Source organism: Lycium barbarum, chromosome 2, assembly GCF_019175385.1.
Source record: "Lycium barbarum isolate Lr01 chromosome 2, ASM1917538v2, whole genome shotgun sequence".
Classification (NCBI taxonomy): domain Eukaryota; kingdom Viridiplantae; phylum Streptophyta; class Magnoliopsida; order Solanales; family Solanaceae; genus Lycium; species Lycium barbarum.
The window spans coordinates 26,268,880-26,288,315 of record NC_083338.1 but is presented as its reverse complement, the minus strand read 5'-3'; the positions used below and the strand labels follow the sequence as shown (position 1 = coordinate 26,288,315).

At 32.7% G+C, this 19,436-nt stretch overlaps 2 protein-coding genes and 1 pseudogene across 2 annotated transcripts; 1 reads left to right on the top strand and 2 right to left on the bottom strand.

The window, feature by feature from the left end:
- Positions 1-499: 499 nt before the first annotated feature.
- On the bottom strand, positions 500-7,426 carry LOC132626379 (calcium-dependent protein kinase 34-like). The gene is made up of 8 exons (XM_060341236.1): positions 6,328-7,426; positions 5,540-5,683; positions 5,032-5,184; positions 4,069-4,184; positions 3,184-3,351; positions 2,380-2,507; positions 1,608-1,707; positions 500-1,004 (listed from the first exon to the last, which is right to left on the bottom strand). Exons 1-8 carry the CDS (start codon positions 7,040-7,042, stop codon positions 900-902), a joined length of 1,629 nt encoding a protein of 542 aa, XP_060197219.1. The 5' UTR covers positions 7,043-7,426; the 3' UTR covers positions 500-899.
- Positions 7,427-8,792: 1,366 nt separating this feature from the next.
- On the bottom strand, positions 8,793-17,580 carry LOC132626380 (mannan endo-1,4-beta-mannosidase 4-like; annotated as a pseudogene).
- On the top strand, positions 11,074-11,975 carry LOC132629429 (zinc finger BED domain-containing protein DAYSLEEPER-like). Its single transcript, XM_060345073.1, has 2 exons — positions 11,074-11,665; positions 11,760-11,975. The coding sequence occupies exons 1-2, from the start codon at positions 11,074-11,076 to the stop codon at positions 11,846-11,848; spliced, it is 681 nt and encodes a 226-aa protein (XP_060201056.1). The 3' UTR covers positions 11,849-11,975.
- Positions 17,581-19,436: the final 1,856 nt, after the last annotated feature.

The following is a 19,436-nucleotide window of genomic DNA, read 5'->3' as shown; positions in this document are numbered from 1 at the left end:
CAGGATGGACTATGAGTTCCTTCTGCGCTTGCCACGTGTCTTGTCAAAAGGTCGTCATCCTCGTACATTCTTTACCATTACAAGTAGGTTATGAACTCAATAAATTATTTTGTTTTGGAATAAAAATAAGACAAGAAAATTGTCTCTGATATATTTCTTTTTCATGGCAATCGAAAGTACAACCTAGCAACCAATGAACTATGCGAAAATTATGGGAGATCAGCATTCAAATTCTAACGGAATGTCATATGATTTCTTTCCATCTATTTTAAATCTTGGAGGTGAAGTTGCGCTCCACTTGTGTTGGTTGTATTGCAGATACTGGACGGAATATGAAGTGCAGGCGCGCTGGTCGGACACTACCATTTTAAAAGTATATTTCTTAGTCTGAGTGGAAATTTATTTTCACCTTTTTGCATGTCAGAGAGTTTAGGTATAAAACTAATTACTAACAGACACTATTTCAGTGAATAAATATGATATTTACACCGAACAATATCCAAAAGTCAATTGATTACAAAATAAACTTTTAAAACCTGATTCTAAATTGCAGAAAATAAATACAATATACTCTGAAAGACCTCCATAATATCCAGATTAAAGCATCCCTTAACCAAACTGTATTTTCCAACATACCCATGAATTCTACAATCTTTTCCTTCTTTGACAATGCATGTATGTGTGATCTTTTCCTTCTTTTGACAATGCATGTATGTGTGATCTTTTCCTTCTTCATCTTAATATCATACTTTATATACAAAGTGCATTTATGACTTTGGAAATCTCGTATGGTTCTTGACATTTTGTTAGATACAGTTTGGTCTTTAATTTCCTCACAACAACCACACCCTTGTCTTTGATTTTTTACAAATATTTTTCATTTGATGATGCAATTAACTTTATGCTACAAATGAATCCCTTCTTTTCTTTGGGTTCATTGTTGCTGCCTCTGGATTTCCTTTCTTCATCATTGCTACAAATTCATCATAGTTGATCCGACCATCCTACAAAAACCAAAAATTAATTGCTTATTATTATTTTTATTATGAAAAAAGGTTAAACTTTTAATTAATGAAAACTATGAACAAGAATTTTAAGAAAAGTAATAGAAAGTGATTACACTTATTTCGTGCCACCCATTAACACAAATCACAAAGTATCAACTTAATACTTCAACTAATTACACGACAAGCTTTATTCATTGTTAGTAATGTAAATTCTAAGATTAATTAATTTGTGAAGTTAAACATAGGTAACTGATAGATCTTGCTATAATTTGTTTCATTGATGTATCTTTAGACATATACTCTTTATAATTAGCTGTACAATCAATTAATAAGTAGCACATTGCAATACAATTCTAAGTACATATAAATACCTATGTAGAATAAAGCAGTATTGGAGAGAGAAAATGACCAAAAGTAAAAGAGCTCTTTAGAAATTAATGTAACACTTAAAAGCATAGTGATAGTTAAATGAACTTGCATAAAATGTCTTTAAAAAATTGTGAATAATATATGATTTTCTTTTTTTGAAGCGTTATTTATATGTATATTTGTATGAATATATGTGTATTGGCATGCGTATGTTATGTTGTTTTGACTTACATGATCAGTATCGACTTCATTAATGATTTCCCTCAAATCATTTTCATCGTCCATGCCAAATTCTCGCAGAGCTTGCTCTAACTCTTCTCTTGATATATATCTGAGAAAAAGAAAAAAGAGGAGAAACAATTACATAATATGTAAGCTTGAATATACTATAGGAAACAATGTGAAAACTCAATGAGAAAATTCAATGTATTGTTTCTCCCTAATCTAGTTTAGATAATGTTTGTGTATTGCTTTTATATCCTATATTAATTATCCAACTTGAATTGAACCCTTTACTAGGTCGAGAATTATTTGACTGAGAAAACAAAGCTTTAAAAAATTGAAGTAGTTCAGGCAGCATGGCTAGTAAGAGCAAATAACCAAAAATCATCATGTCAATAATTTCTAACCACTTTAATTTTAAGTGGGTGAAGGATCCAAAAGACATCTAATAGGGAGCAAGCCGAATTTTAAAATTCAAGTGAAAAGTCAAAGAGAATATACAAAAAGAAAAGGATGAATATTAGTCACTTTTTTTAATTATTTGCCCTATTTGATTCTCATGTTTTCCCCTTATTCGTTACTTGTTTTGAAACAACACAGAATGAAATAGAATCACTAGTTATTCTCTTTAAATTTGGGTTTTCCTCCCTTTTCCATTTGTTTTTCTTCCTTTTTAGGTAAATACAACATGATGAGGTACTTAGCGTAAAAGTCGAAATGCGCACATTTAAGCCAGATATATACCACCACTTAAAAAAAGAATAATCATATTAAAACTTACCCGCTGTGATCCTTATCAAAATATTGGAATGCAGTGTAAAGATGTTCTTCTCTATCCATTTTGTTCATGTGCATTGTAGCTGTGATGAACTCTTCATAGTCTATGGTTCCATTTCCATCAGCATCAGCCTAATTGTTTCCAGCATATAAAAAGGGTAATTAGCATTTGAATTAAACTTTCAAACCCTATATTAAAAATACTATGTCATCGTAACTACTTTGGGTTTCTATAATTTAAAGAAAAAATAAACACGTTTGAGAAAATAATTTGAATGAAGATGTACATGTATTATTTCAAGACAAATGACCGAGCATGAAACAAAGTTTTTAATGTTTAGAAAACTTTTTATATTAGCTAGTGATTATCAAATGTCTGAAGATAGATGAAGTCAATTACATGAATCTTCTATATTTATTCCGCTATTAATTAAAAGAACTCTTTCTTTTAGCTTAAATAAAATTTAAATTGAATAAACCCTTAATTCAAAAAGAATTCTCCGAACTATGAAGGCTCCGTTTGGATCCAGAAGATGGATTATTTTTGTAAAATAATGTTTTGTTCAATACAAAGAAAAATTTGTGCTTGTGAAAGCCGAGTAATCAATAAAGATGGGAAAAACGACTTGAAATTTTGTGAATAAAATTCAAAAGAACTGCATATACGGGGAGCTCTATTGAACAACTCGAAAAAGCTCATTTTCGCTCACAGAAAGTAGAAACAGAAGCCAAGCAAATTGGAGCGAATGGATAGTACTCCGAGTTAGAACGAGAAGAATTGATTAACAATTAAGTTTGTAAAACTTACAGCTTCCATTAACTGTTTAATCTCATAATCAGATAATTTTGTCCCTTGTTTGGCCAGCCCTTGCTTCAACTCCTCAAGTGTTATTGTTCCACTGTTATCAGTATCCATATTTTTGAACATCTGCTTCAATCCCATAATTTCTTCTTCAGAGAGACATCCTGCAATAACCTAAGAATCTCCCAAAGTAGTGAGTACTTAATTTAGTCTACTTTTAAAAGTACTCAACATGATATTCACTACTAAAAACTTAGTATGAATTAGTGATGGACAAATTTTGTAGTTAAACAACAAAATTCGTCCTTAATCTTATTTAGCGACTTATTATCAAAAAATCCTGTTAGTTACATGATGGATTAGCGACGAAATTTGTAGTTAATTTTTTTTTTTCCAGATATGTACTTTAAATTCATACGAATATCTATGAATCTTGGGATGGTACATTGATTACACAAAAAATGGCTATTAGCAAACGGAGAAATGATTCTTAAAAATGAGATTCTGGCCTCTAAAAGTCAATAGCGACCAAAAAAATTTGACTGCGACCAGTCATTACAGGGTTTGCCCCTAAAAGTCAATGACTATATCGGGATTCGAGCCGCGTAGTCCTATTCGGGGGGGGGGGGGGGGGGGGGTGAAGCTCTCCCTACGCTGGTTTTCTTCATACCCAGGGCTCGAACTCGAGACCTCTGATTAAGGGAGGAGGAGCAGCCCCATCCGCTGCATCGTTTGGTGGTAATATAGTTACTCAACTTGTTATATTGACAAGGTTACGTCTTCTTACTAGTTCTCTTTTTTTCAAAAGATTTACTTAAATTAACAAGAAAATTCAGTAAATGAAAATATTGATTGAAATTAAAAAGTTAAAAAGAAAAAACTTAAAATTACCCGAAGAGCAACTTTCTTGAACTTGTTCATAGCTCTGAATTGTTTGAGCCTATGTAACACAGCATTGTCAAGAGGAGTATCTGGTGCTTCTCCATCCTCCTTGATCCATGAATGATCTTAATATACAAAAAATTTGTTAGACAATATGTGAGTTTTTTTAATGATGAAATGTTCTTATTATATATCAAAAAATAAAGAATCTCAACATTTTATGTAAAGCATTTTATAAGAGTTAAATAATGTATTGCAATTTTCCTTCAATATATTTCACTTATACAATCCCCGAAAATGTTACTACTCGATACACACTGGCATCAATTTCATAAGTCTATTAATTTGTCAAACCAAATGCTCCTATGGTACTAAATATTAGTCATTTTAACAAACTAGATTTGTTTTGAAGTATTTGAACTTTAAATAAACAAGAAATCATTATGTATTCTTTTTCCAAATCCAACCTCATTGTTTCAATTAGTGGAGTATTAATTAAGTGAGACGTCTAGATAGAGATGAAAGGTAGTTTTGACAAACAATATTTATGATTAAGGCTATTAAATAGTGGAGCATCTTTTGGGTTTGCAAAATCTTTAATCGACAAATTATATGAGCTAAATGTATTTTTTTTTTATTTCCTACCTAGTGTTTGCTATCCCCTTTGAGGCCCGACTAAAGACTCGCATTGGGGAGTCCCTCTTTGGAGAGGATGAAGAACTCCTACCAAAATGATTACATTCTAAGGGCTCGAACCCAAGATTTATGATTAAGGATGAATCATTACATAACCCACTACAACCTTGTGCATGTATGAACGGGCTGTAGTACATACAAGTAATAAGTAGCATGGTCCTTCTCTATAAATCAATTAATGATTTACGAATATTTGATTCTTATTATACTGGAAATTAAGTTCTCAATGATATATAATTACTAATACTAGTGATTAAGAGATGTAAATTAACTTACTCAGGACTTGCATAGCTGTTAACCTTTGCCTGGGGTCAACGGTCAACATCTTTCTGACAAGGTCCTTTGCTCCACTGGAAACTGAAGGCCATGGATCACTTGAAAAATCAACATGTCCACGCAATATTGCATTGAAAATTCCATGTTCGTTTTCTGAAAAAGAAAATATCATTTTGTTCAATAACTTTAACCTAGCTATAGCAAGAGTGACACAAAAATAATTGTTATCTTTATATATACCAACTAGCTAGACTTTCCGTCTTTTGTACTAAAAAGGGTAGTTCAATACACTAAGCACTCGTTTTGCCCGAGATTCGAAGAAGAATCAGACCACATTAATCTATTATACGCAGTCTAACTTTTTTTTTTTTTTACAAAGCTTTTGGAAAAAAAAAATGTTTTTTCGAACTATGGATAGAGAAATTCAACTTCTTTAAGAAAATGGAAACTAGAAAAATTGGGAAACTAGAAAAATTGAGCTTAGGTCTTAATTATGCATGTAATTTACCTGCCCAAAAAGGAGGAACTCCACAGAGAAGAATATATAACATGACACCAATACTCCATATATCAACTTCTGGTCCATATCTTCTTTTCAGTACTTCAGGTGCAATGTAATATGCACTTCCCACAATGTCCTTAAATACATCTCCTGCACAAACAGGTATATATGACTATTAATTGAAGATTATAAAGAAATATTGCATACATTTTACAAGGTTCAATTTTTTCTTCAATGTTGATGCATGTCATGTTTGTATTCATGTTCTTAGTTCCAAAAGGACATAAAAAGAGAAATTCATCCCTTCATCACTACTAAAAATAAAAATAAAAATTAGAGACGGACAAATTCTGCAGCTAACAGAAAAATCCGTCATAATCCTATTTAGCAACCGATTATAAATTTTTGTATTAGTTACAAGCAATTTAGAGACAACTTAGTGACGAAATCCTTAGCTAATTCAAACTTTTTGCAGTAATTATTGTTTTAAATTTTCAGTGCCCCTCTAGCTAGTGTAATTGTAGGTCCCAGTTCTCCCTCCAATCCTTGTTAATTAGCTTTCATTTATGATTTTGGCACACCTATTCAAAAATTATTTAATGGCACTAATTATGAAGAGTACTTGACTAAATTACCCTATCCCTTCTTTAATGGAGTAATTAGTAATGACTAAATACCTTCTTGAAGTAGATAGGGTAAATTGAAAATAAAATAAAATAACGTCTGTTTAGTTTCCTAAAATGACAAATATTTTGACTAAAGTGACGGATAAAAATGACCGAAGGAATCAATACCTTGCTTATAGAATACGGAAAGACCAAAATCTGTAGCCTTAAGAGGTGCATCCTCATCCTTACTGAGAAGTAGAAAATTTTCAGGCTTAAGATCTCTATGAATGACTCCCATGGAATGACAAGTATGAACAATTTGCACAATTGTTCTTAACAATGAAGCTGCTGCACGTTCTGTATAATGCCCTTTAGCAATAATTTGATCGAAAAGTTCACCTCCAGCACATAACTCCATGACCAAATGTACAGAATGTTTGTCCTCATAAGCACCTTTAAGTTCCACAATATTTGGTTGTCCTGTTAAATGGTGCATTATTTGTACTTCCCTTCTAACATCTTCAATGTCTTCTTTGTTTACCAATTTTCTCTTGGCTATTGTTTTGCATGCAAATTGCTCTCCTGTTTGTTTGTGTGTACACAAATGTGTTACACCAAATTGTCCCCTACCAAGTTCTTTTCCTATGGTATATGTTGTTCTAACATCTTCCATTGGTCTGCCTAATACTGGCCCTATTGGTGATTGTTTTGTAGGTTTTGTTGAAGAAGGGCTAGGGGATGTAGGAGGAGGGGTTGTTTTTAGTGGTGTTGTGGAACCTTGCATGTCAAGATTATGAGTAGATGAATTATTTTCTCCATTTTTTGGGTTATCGGTTTGTCCATTTTCATTGTTGGTAATTTCATTAGGTTGTTCTTCTCCCCCAGAGCAACAATTCCCCATTTTATTTTTGGGGACAAAATGCAAAAAAAAAAAAAAAAAAAAATGAAGCTGAAGAAACTACACAAACAGCGATAACGAGAACAACTGTTACGCCTCAACCTCAAACAAAGACAGAAATTAATTAATTAGAACAAATAAAAATGTATTGGAGTCAAATGAGTGAAAAAGATGGCAAAATAATGGGAAGCATGAATGTTATTGAGGATTTGGAGGGGGTCATGAAAAGAAATAATTATTGTTTAAAGAAAGAATATTCATCATGAATTCTGTAGTGTTTTTCAATGCAAGAGGAAGACTAGAGGTAAAGAAAGGGATGATTCAATGTTGGAATATGGAGGTATTACTTAAGATTGATTGTGAGAGATTGCAGAGAAAAAATTCAGGTTTTTTTCTTTACAATGTTTGGGTCTCTTTCTTTTCTTTTTAATAAAATTAAATAAATTTCTGAGTGCTCCTAATTTGTTTCGTAGAGAGATGAAAATATATTATATTGCTAATACGGAGGGTTCAGAGTGTTTTTCGAAGCGATTACTATATTTAGCTATTGTTAGTTTTAGTGCAACCTAAAATTTTATGAAACCTGGGTCAAGTCAATCTTATCTCTAATAAAACAAAAAGAATTTGACAACTTATTGTTATAATGTGTAAAGTTCAGTAACCATACATGAAATTAAATTGACTTTTATCAATTTGAGCGAAAGGACTATTAAGTTCAAAAAAATCATATTTTTACTTTTTAGTTATGTCAAAAATTATCTAATATCTATCAAAGGTGCATTTTAAATAGTACAGTATACATTATTAGTCTACCACCACTCCACCAGCTTCTGACCCAAAATATATGATTGGCAGACAAATATTCATTACCAATAAATTCTTATTTCATGTTTATCTAAATCAAACAATATAACGTTATGATTTCCCCCTTTTACTATAATATAGTTTTAGCTCTTCTCCAAATCATTTGCCACACACTTACTATCATCCCAACTCACTATTCAAGTTTCAACATCATACTTAATATGAAATAAAGTAACAATTAAATCCAAATACATTCAAGATTTTATGGGCCAATTTGATAGACCAATTCCAAGTGCTATCTCAACAACAACAACAACATACCCAGTATAGTCCCACACGTGGGGTCTGGAGAGGGTAGAGTGTACACAGATCTTACCTCTACCTTGAGAGGTAGAAAAGTTGTTTCCGATAGACCCTCGACAATTCCAAGTGCTATCTCAAATTTGGTTAAAAAGATATCATTATAGCTTTTATCTTCACCCAGTACACACTGAAATATGACATACAAAAACCTAAAAGAAGTGTAACTAAAATTATCTCTTTTTTTCCTTCTATTTTAGTAATTAATTATGGCTGAGTATAGATGTTGATCTTTCCGAATTTAGTAATCTTTTTAAAGCAGGGAAAATAACACTCTATATCTATTTGGAAAATATAGTTACCCCAAATGGTCGATATTCTAATATTACCCGAAATTACCCTTTTATACATTATTATACACTTTTATACAAGGCTTATACATTGTCTACAGTAAGTGTATAATATTGTATATTGTGTGTATAAACACCGTGGCAAAATATGGCTATGTGAATGTAGTATTTTATGCTTGATTGTAAATTATTGAATTTCTCTATATGTTGATTAATGACCATTAATCACAAAAAAGATATAAATAATCATCACAAATGTGAATAAATATAAGTCAAATACAACAAGAGAAGATCTTTGAAATCTCTAACTTTCATATATTCTTCAATAAGTTCATTTTTATCTTTGACCGAGATAGTCAAAGCTACACAAATTACAATTATCTTGATGCTTGAATGAAATTAAAAATACTATTATAACTTTAATTTATCGAGCCTGAGTAGGGATGGCAATGGGGTGGTGCGGGTGCGGGGCTGGGCGGGTTTAGGCAAGTGCGGGTATGCGTGGGTGCGGGTATAGGCGGGTGCTGTGCGAGGCGGGACAGGTCTAAATTTTTAAAAATTAATTTTGTGCGGGGCGGGTGCGGGTGCGGGTGCGGGTTAGGGATTTTAAAATATTACAAAATCCTAAAACATACACTACGGCTTATTTTTTCTTGACAGAGTAAGACAACGACTAAGTCCATCTCTGCTAAACCCTAAAACAAATACCATCTCTGCTAATTTCTCAAGGTAAATGTATAAACCTCTTCTAATTTCTTGTTTTCGTTCTCTTTAGGTCCAATATTAGGAGTTTCTCCTGTTACGATTTGTATTGCAGTAGAAAAGATAGAGAACTTCTAGTGTCAAGGAACTTCAATTATTAAACATTAGTTGGAGATGGGCCTAAATGAGGAGTTCTGATCTCATTGCTCAGTATAAAATGGGTGATAATTTTGGAGCTGATAAACTATTATTTACTTTTTTGTTATTCTTTGATTTTTTTTTTCCAAATCTTTTTATGCTAATATAACTAGAAAATGCATTCAGTTCAGTTATTTTGAGGGCAGGGTTTGGTGTTTGAAAACATCAGCATTGGCTAAAATTCTTGTTCCTTCTAACATACAATTTCTTTATCTGCCACTCGCTATTGGAACAAATTTTTTACTGTAGCTGATATTTCCTTTTGACTCCCTTCGTAGAAACTGAAGATAACCAAAAACACTATACAGTTCCCATTGAGCCTCACTAATAGTATTTAAATTCTGTATTTTGTACTTATAGATAAGCATGGAATCTCAAAATGAAGAAAATCCGGCTGGTTCATCTTCTAGTACTCTTCCTGTGCCCAAAGGTCTTCTCAAATTATTGAATTTACTGAATCTGAAAAAAGGAAATTGAAGTCTAAATCATGGAGACATTTTAAACCGGTAAGCGTTAATGGTGTTCGCTATGGTATTTGTAATTACTGTAATGCTCATATCAAAGCAAATAGAAAATGCGGGACATCGTCTATGTCAGAACATATTCGTAGATGTCCTAATAAGCCAAGAAATTTGGGAAACGATAGCGGTTTGGGGGGTGATGATAGTAGCCAACATTATTTCGATCAAGATGTTTCACGTAAAGAACTTGCTCACGCCATTATATTGCATGAATATCCCCTGTCTATAGTTGATCATGTAGGATTTAGAAAGTTTGTTGCTAGTCTTCAGCCGTTGTTCAAAATGGTGTCAAGGAACACAATCAAAAATGATATTTTGAGGATTTTTGACAATTTGAAATAAAAAACTTCTAACTTATTGGAAAAACTCACAAGTAGAATTGCAATTACTACTGATATGTGGACTTCGGACAATAACAAAAAAGGATTCATGGCTATTACAACGCATTTTATTGATGATTCATGGAGGCTTCAAAGTCATATTCTTAGATTTGTTTATGCGCCTGCCCCACACGATAAGGATACTTTATGTAGTGCGTTGATTAATTGTTTGTTAGAGTGGAATCTTGAAAGAAGATTATCAACCATTACAGTTGATAATTGTAGCACAAACAATGCAATGATGAAGACTTTGTTAGATGAGAAACTTTGTAAAAGGGATTTATTGTTGATGGATCGACTGTTTCATGTGCGTTGTGCCGCACACATCTTGAATTTGATTGTGCAAGAAGGGCTAAAGGTGATAGGAGATAGTGTTAGTAATGTCCGCAACAGTGTCTTATACTGGATAGGGTCATCAAGTAGAATTGAAAGGTTTGAAGAAGCTGCACGGTTGTTACATATTTCTTGTAACAAAAAGTTGGAGTATGATTGTCCAACTCATTGGAACTCAACATATCTAATGTTGAAAACGGCCCTAGACTATAAAGATGTGTTTATGAAGTTGAGTCTAACTGACACTAGTTATCGTTGTTATCCAACTGAAGGGCAATGGAGTGCAGCAGAAGAAGTTTGTTGTAAGTTGAAGCTTTTTTTATCATATTACTGAACAATTCTCAGGAAGTCAATATCCAACTTCAAGTCAGTACTTTTCAAAAGTTTGTGAAATTAAGCTAGAATTGGAAGTTTGGGTTAAAAGTTCTAATCTTTTAATTAGCTCTATGGCATCGGCAATGTTGTTGAAATATAAGAAATATTGGGATGACGTGCATATTTTTATGGGTGTGGCTACTATCTTTGATCCGAGGTATAAGATGAAGTTGGTGGAGTTTTATCTTCCACATATTTATGGTAAAACAATTGCTTTAGATAAGATTCAAGAAGTTCGAACCCACTGTTTCGATCACTTTCAAGAGTATAAGAGTAGAGTACCTGCTACACATGGAGCATCTAGTTCTAATGAAGTTGTTGGTTTTATTGAGGTTGATCGTCTGTATAGCTTTGATAGATTTGTCGCTTCGAGTAGCGCTAATGTGGACACAAGATCGGAGCTAGATTTGTATTTAGAAGAAAGTTTGCTACCTCGAACTCCATCGTTCGACAGTTTAAGTTGGTGGAAGACAAATGGATTAAAGTTTCCTACTTTGCAGAATATGGCTCGTGACATCTTAGCTATTCCTGTCTCTACAGTTGCTTCAGAATCGGCATTTAGCATTAGTGGGAGGTTGATTAGTCCGCATCGTAGTAGACTTCATCCTACTACTTTGGCGGCTTTGATGTGTGCTCGCACTTGGTTATGGAACGAAGTAAACGGTAATTAATTCTCTCAATGACTTATTACGATAATAAAGTTTTCATTTTTTTTAATATTATATTGATTAATTGGATTGCATACGTTTCTTTTCAGGTTTGACTTCTACGGTCGACAAAGTTTCATGCCCAACATTACTTGACGAAGAGGAAGAGCCGGATTCAAGTGGACTTACTGGGCTATAGCTACTTTATGTATCTGGTAAAAAGATTCAAAAAATAGCAATGTCAATATTCTATATGACAAAGAGTGATAGTTGTCAATTTGTTGGAAATGCTTCAGGCGTTAGAGCATCATTAGACCATTGTGTGGTCTTTACTTTATATTGGTCAAGCTGTTGTAGAAGCTTTATATTGCATCATTGTAAACTAATTTCCAGTTGTAAGCATTTCTTATTGTTAAGTTGTCAATCCTTATTTGTTATCAGTGTATGATGTATCAGTTATATGTCCAAATGTCCTCGCTGCTTTTGAGTTTCAAACTGAAGAAAGTGGATATGATTGATATGGATAAAAAGCTATCATTAGTTCTATGGTTTAATGAGCTATATAAGGGATCTAAAAGTTTCACTTGCTTTTAAATCATCATTCTGGCTTATGGTGTCAAAGACTGTTTAGCTGCAGAAGAGTATATGTGGGATTGTAAATTTGTCTCCTGGTATCTTTCAAATTTTACATGAAAAAAAATTTTGGTTGAATTTCCAAAAAAAAAATAAAAAAAATTGAAACAAGCACGCGGGGCGGGGCGGGTTTATGTGGGTGTGGTTGAGGGGCGGGTTTTCGTGGGTTTAGAGGCAATGCGGGGCGGGGCGGGACGGTGCGGGTTATAATTTTGTGGGTTTAGACAGAACTCGCACAGCACCCGCCCCGCACCGCACCACTGCCATCCCTAAGCCTGAGAGATTGTAAGAGTATGACTCTAACAGTTGACGGGCTTACTTGCAAGACCACTTCATAACAATCACCAAAACTATTCATTCCTTGGTCCATTAATTGCCAAAATAGCCCACCACCACATGGGCCACCAATTTTGGCACAAATAAAAATGTTTCCATATATTTTTCCAAAATAATTGTCCCTCATTGCAATTGTGAATCCTGAGGTATTTGAAGACTTGCCAAATTCTGCAAAGAGTAAAGGTTTTCTCAACAATTTGGAGTCATTTACATGGTCTTGGATCCATTGTGAAGCCCATTTTTCTTGGGCCTCTGGAGTTGAACCTGGTAACCTGCAGTCCAAAAGGCCCGATTAAGGGTACAAATGTTATTGCATAATGTACTATGCCTCTGAAAACATAAATTGTTCCAAAATCTTAGTAGTTTCTAAATTAATGAATATTGGCATAATTTTTTTTATTTTTGGTTCATGATTTACTATGTAAATTATTTCGATTTGAGTATCAAATAATATAAAATGACAATGGTTGAGGCAAATAGAGTAAAGCTAAGTCTTCTTCCTTTAAAAAAGATATACATAATCATCCATAGCAAATGAGATTAATTATCTAGAAAAAACAAAGTAAGCTACTTGTTATAACAAGTTGAAGCACATTGGTTTTATAAATATTCTGTATACTATCGGTGTATACAAGTTAAGGGAAATGAAATGAAAAAATACATTAAAACCCTCTCTTTGAACATAGAATAAGCGCGTGCCTGCACATGCTGCGTTCTTATGTATTTTTCTTTACTAGGTAATTAGTGAAGGGGGTGAATAATATGAGAAAGATAAGTAATATGAAAAAATAAGTTAAGTGGGTAATATAGGACTGTCGCATAGTTTAGATGTGTAGTTGACAATTTCGTCATAAATTAGGGGTGTTTTATGCTTTATCCCAATAAATAAATAAATAAATATTTAGATGTAAATGGGGGTGGGAGGGTAGCAAAAATGTATGTGCATGAAGGAAGAGGGCACTAGGGGATTACCATTGATCAGGGTACATATGGATTGTGGTAAAATCAATTCCCCTTATTTGGTTGTTGGAGATGAAATCAGTCCCAATTTCAAAAGAATTAGGGTTGTATTGTTTGTTGTTATGCCCATAAAATCCTTCAAGTCCAATCTCCAAGAGATGATTTTTATCTATTGATTTAAAATGTGCTGCCATTTCTGTGATCCAGTTCTGCAAGAATATAAATCCAAGAGAAAAGAAAAAATGAATTTATAACTTTGAGCGAAACAGTGAGAAAAATTAGTAAGATGTGAGGTAGTATCTGCACTTGGTGTTTATGCCAATTTAATCATATTTCTTAACTTACACTCTTATTTCTAAACCATAGTTAATCATTATACATTATAACCTTAAGTTTTGACTTAAGCCATGGAAAAGTAGTATAATTGATAGAAATGCCAAGTGTGGATAAATTTTTAACTTATATTTAAATTCTAATAGGAAGAGCTATAAACAAATGACGTTCACCAAGATCATTGGCAGCCTAACACGATCCACTTTGTTTTTCAACTTAAGTGTGTTTGATCTGACGAAAGTTATTTTTTGAAAATATTTTTCAAAAATGAATTTGCATTACAAGAAAGTATAGAAATTGCAACAGCTCTTTTGGCAATAAAAATAATATAGTTGACAAAAGTTAATATTTGGCAACAACTTAGTTTTATTATTGGCATATATGATGAATCTTTTAAAAATGAACCTTTTTTTTGTTGCCATATAATATTGACTATTGTTGCAAAAAGTACTTTTGACAACTGAAAAAAAAGTTGTTGCACGGCGTTGCAATAACAGCCGATAGAAAAAGTTTATGCAATAATAAAAAAAAAATATTGTTGCCAAAAGTACTTTTTGCAACAATAACCTATCTATGGCAACAAAAAAATTTTTGTTGCCAAATGTCCTCTTTCTTATAGTGAATTGGTTGGTGCGCGGAAGTATTTTTCCAAACAATAATTATTAAAGATTAATAAATAATATTCACAAAGCAGCTAATGTTTTGATAAATAAATTTGATTTATCTAATTGATTTTAATGTTTAAATATTGGTTCGATCACTAATATAAAGTTAACCATTGAGATAGTACTAAAGGTAAATGAAACCTCTATAAGTTCGGGATTTCACCCTTTTAATGAAAGATAATACAACAATAACAACATACCCAGTTGAATCTCACAGTGTGGGGTCTGGGGAGGGTTAAGTGTAATCAGACCTTACCCCACCTTGGAAGGTAGGGAGGCTGTTTCCGAAAGACCCTCGGCTCAAAAGAAAGCAAGGGAAAAAAGTCAGATACCGACAAGCAAATCAAAGCAATGCGAAAATGAGAAATAACAAGAGCAAAGAAGTACGATAGAAAATATTTACTCACTAATACTATCAGAATTTTTTTTTATACTTTTGTGTTCAAGATGTAATTAGTCATTAATCAAATAGGTAATACCTGTATTGTTTTTCCAGAGAGGTCGGATTGGCAACGAGGCTCATTCATTAGCTCAAATGCAAGAATTGTTGGATCATCTTTATATGCCACTTTGGTTATTGTGTTTACCCTTGTAAGCACAACCTTTATACAAAAGTTTTAAAAATATTAACCAAAAACAGAACTTGAGAATAAGGAACCAAAAAGTATCCTAATTTTTACTTTTTTCTTATACACTGCATATATTCTGGCGATAATTACAAATTATTATGATTAGGCGGGTGATTTTTTTTAAAAGTGACTGGCTAAATATATAATCTAAATAATTTACCTTGACTTGATTTTTATAAAACCCTTTTACCATAGGATTAGTGAAGAAGTCATCATCACTTTTTAATTGCTGTCCTCTTTGCCTTGCCCATGCTACATATTGTTTCTTTCCTCCTAAAGCTTCCCAATTGTTAACTAATGCAAGAATTAAGTGAATTCCATATTTCTTGGCTTCTTATATCACAAAATCCAATCCCTGATAAACAAAACAAAAAGAGCTTAAAAAGAGGAAAAATACATAAAACCCAAAAATATTGAGTAAAAGAGAAAAATAGAGGACGTTTGAAACTTATGGTTTAAAATAAGTCATAAAACTTTCTATGACTATAAATCATTTCATTAAAAGTAAAATGAGAAGTTTTATTAAGTTGTTACTAAAAATGAAAATATGTCATTTGTCATGACTGACTAAAAAAGGAAAGAGTATCACATAAATTTGGACGAAATGGGTACTATGTTTAGTAATTTATTTCAAATAAAAGCGTGTAGTAATTAGTTTAATTGAAGTTCATAAAGGAAATAAATGGGATGAGAATAAAAGCAATAAATTGCTTTGCATACTTTAGTTTTGACTAAATAAACCAAATAAAAGAATCTGATTTAAGAGAGTTATAATTTTCAGCTGAATAAATGAGATTTTAATACAAAAGAATTTTCACAGTAAAAACAAAACATGAGATTACAAGCATATACAGTCAAATCTTTATACAATTTTGTTTGTTCTGATTTTGCTTTTATAGCGATTGGCTATTTTACATCTTAGGGATGTGCCTTCGATTTCTCGATTTAGTTTTGCATTATTAGGTTTCGATTTTGAAAAAGTTCCACCCAATCCAAACCAAATATTAGGATCACAACATCCAACCCCTTATAAAAAAGAAAACGAAAGAGGAAAAATATACAACACAAAAATATTGATTGAAAGAAAAGTATGTTTAGTAATTTATTTTAAATAAAAACGTGTACTATTTAATTAGTTTAATTGAAGTTCATAAAGGAAATACATGGGCTAAGAATAAAATCAATAAATTGCTTTGAATACTTTAGTTTTTGGCTAAACAAACCATATGGGAGAATCAGATTTAAGAGTTACAATTTCTGATGAATAATTAAATGAGATTATATTAAACATGAGTTTCCAGAATAAAAGTAAAACATCAGATTACAAGCATATAAAAATAATCAAACTTGGGAAAGCATGATATAATGGTTTTAATTACACTTTTGTTCTCCCTTAATCCGCTATTAGTGTAGTTGAATTTGGTAACAAGTTTCAAATGTTAAAACCTCAATTTTATTGCTAAAATAATCCCAAGAGAGGTCTCGCCTGTTTATTAAAAGTCGATTTTGAGCATCCAAAACACTAAAGCCTTTTAGGATGCGATGACCAAACCCTAAAAGTTTTGTTTGAACTTCAAAAGGTGATTTTAACATTTGTAAAACAAGAAAAAAGACATGTAAGAAATTTATTATAGATATTATAAGAAGCTTTAGAGAGGCGCTTGACAAAAACAACAAAATAATTAAATCGAAGGGCCAACACGAATAATCTAAGCAACACAAACGCATTCCAAAAATATTTTTAAAAAAATACTCAGGAAAAAAACATCTATATTACTTGTATCACAAATTATTGAAAAACCGAGACGAAACATGAAGGAATAGTACCTGAATAATGGTTCTCAAACGAAGGATTCATTCATCTACAAAACGAATAGGGAAAATTATAACTTTTTATCGACTGAACTTTCACGTCTATAAAATTACCTGAAACATTTGCTTGTTGTAAACACCAGGTGCAGACTGTAAGGGTCTAGAACCGCCATCAGTAAAAGCCCAAATTCTACCAACATTCATCTTATACCTAGAAGCTTGTTGAAATACGGTTGTAACTTTATTCCTTGTTGATGGATCAGAAGCCATATACATTAGCCAATAAGCATTAAAACCATTCATATAAAATGGCTTTCCATTTAATCCAAAATGAGCTCCATCTGTATAAACAAAACTAGGATTTGAAGCTGCTCTAATAGGCTTGCTAAATCCATCTAGGGATAATGTCAAAATAGCTAACAAAATGAAGATGAATGAGTTTTTCATCAACATTTTTTAATAATGTGAAAGGAAAATCAAATTGAGAAAAAAAGAAGAAGGAAGAAATTGGTTTATGATTTGTTTTATACTAATGTCTTGCTTGTGTGCTTATATAGGTGAGGAAAACTAATCTGATAAGTTTCTTAGTAAATACAGATTAGATTTCAGTATACATTTTGCTAAAATCAAGCACTTGATGTTATATTATAGCCAAGCTCATAATTACCGAATACAAATTACTCTAATATTGTGGTCTATTGTTATAAATTTTGTTTGACCAATTTTAATGAGTAACCTGACCAGTTCCTTCTTTTTGGATTTATAAATCTTTATACAAATTACTCTAATCTTTGTGGTATATTGTTATAAATTTTGTTTGACCAATTTTAATGAGTAACCTGACCAGTTCTTTTTGGATTTGTAAATCTTTACACATCCTAATTGGATTGTCTTTGACACAATTTCCTTAATCAATCCAAAATACTAATGAAGCACTCCAATTGTTTTAACACAAATTTTTTGCTTAGGTAAAATTTTACTTGCAATTAAAAACTGATTGGGTAAATCTAGCTACTAAAAAACTGGTAGGGTGTAAAGTCATAGCAGCCCTCAAAACTTAGTATTAATCGTTAAGACAAGGTGGAGGGTGCGGGTGGGGGTGGGGGTGGGGGTGGGGGATGGGGGATATCAGGTGACCAGCACCCAAGATTTTTAGGGCAAATTTGAATTACCAGTATGTTCATTAAAAGTTAAAACAATTATTTCTATATAGACTCTTATTGATATCCGATTAGTTCCTATCAAAATACAGATAATTTGAGGAGTTGGTATTCTGAAAGGGTTTTTAGAAGAACAAAAGGCCAATTAGGATTCATAAGAATTTGAAGAAATTGAAGAGTTGTAATTGCTAAAATAATGAAAAGTAAATGGCTCTTCTTAAATGGGTACATGAATCAAACTTTTTTCCCTTTAATCCTAAACTAAAGAATTTGAAGAGTTGCAGTTTATTAGAGTATCCTAGATAGTTTAGATTTTTATTTCTGTCTTTTTTATCCCGGTATAGTTAGGACTTGTAATCCTAATTCCTCTTGACGTACGGTGATTAACATGTATATATATTTCACATATGATCTACAATAGAACTTGAGGGTTTCTATCACATCGTGTTCCTGGCAAAATACTAACGCTAATATGGTAGTAGAGCACAACAATTCGGGGGGGAAAATCCTCCTCCTGCGTCAACCAGTGTCTCAAGCTCCAACACCCTTTTTCATGCTCATCACTTTATCTCGCTCAAACTCACGTCGAGCAATTATCTCTTCTGGAAAACCCAATTATTACCGTATCTGAAAGGCCAAAATCTCCATGGCTTCATCACAGGTGAGAACCCATGTCCTTCTCCTATGACTACAATTGAAGGATCCAAAGATGTTCAACCGAATCCTCTCTATGCTCAATGGGTTCAACAAGATCAACTTATCATGATTTTGTTAATTTCGTCGCTATCGGAGGAAACTCTACCTATCGTCATAAGGCTCAATATGTCTAAAGAAATTTGGGATACCCTTGAAGCAGCCTTATCGTCAACATCCAACACAGGAATTTTAGATCTTTACGTAAACTCCAAAACCTAAAAGAGGACGACCTTAGTGTGTCGCAATACCTTCTGAAGGCTAAACTTCTTGCAGATAAGCTAGCCGCCGCAGGACGTCCTCTCAATTTATCTGACTTCAACATATATGTTTTTAAAGGCCTGCGTCCAGATTTCAAGATATAGTAACTACATTATCACAATTGTCCATCTCGTCGTCGATAGCGTCAGAAGTGCAATCCCCTGTTGCAAATTTCAGCCAGCGATCCAATTCTAGTTCTGGTCGCAACCAGCGAAACACCTCACTCCCGCCAGCCAAGCTACTCCGAAAATCACTGGAAGTCCGAAAGCAACTAGAACAATAATGATGGCAGGAGCGTTGCCAAA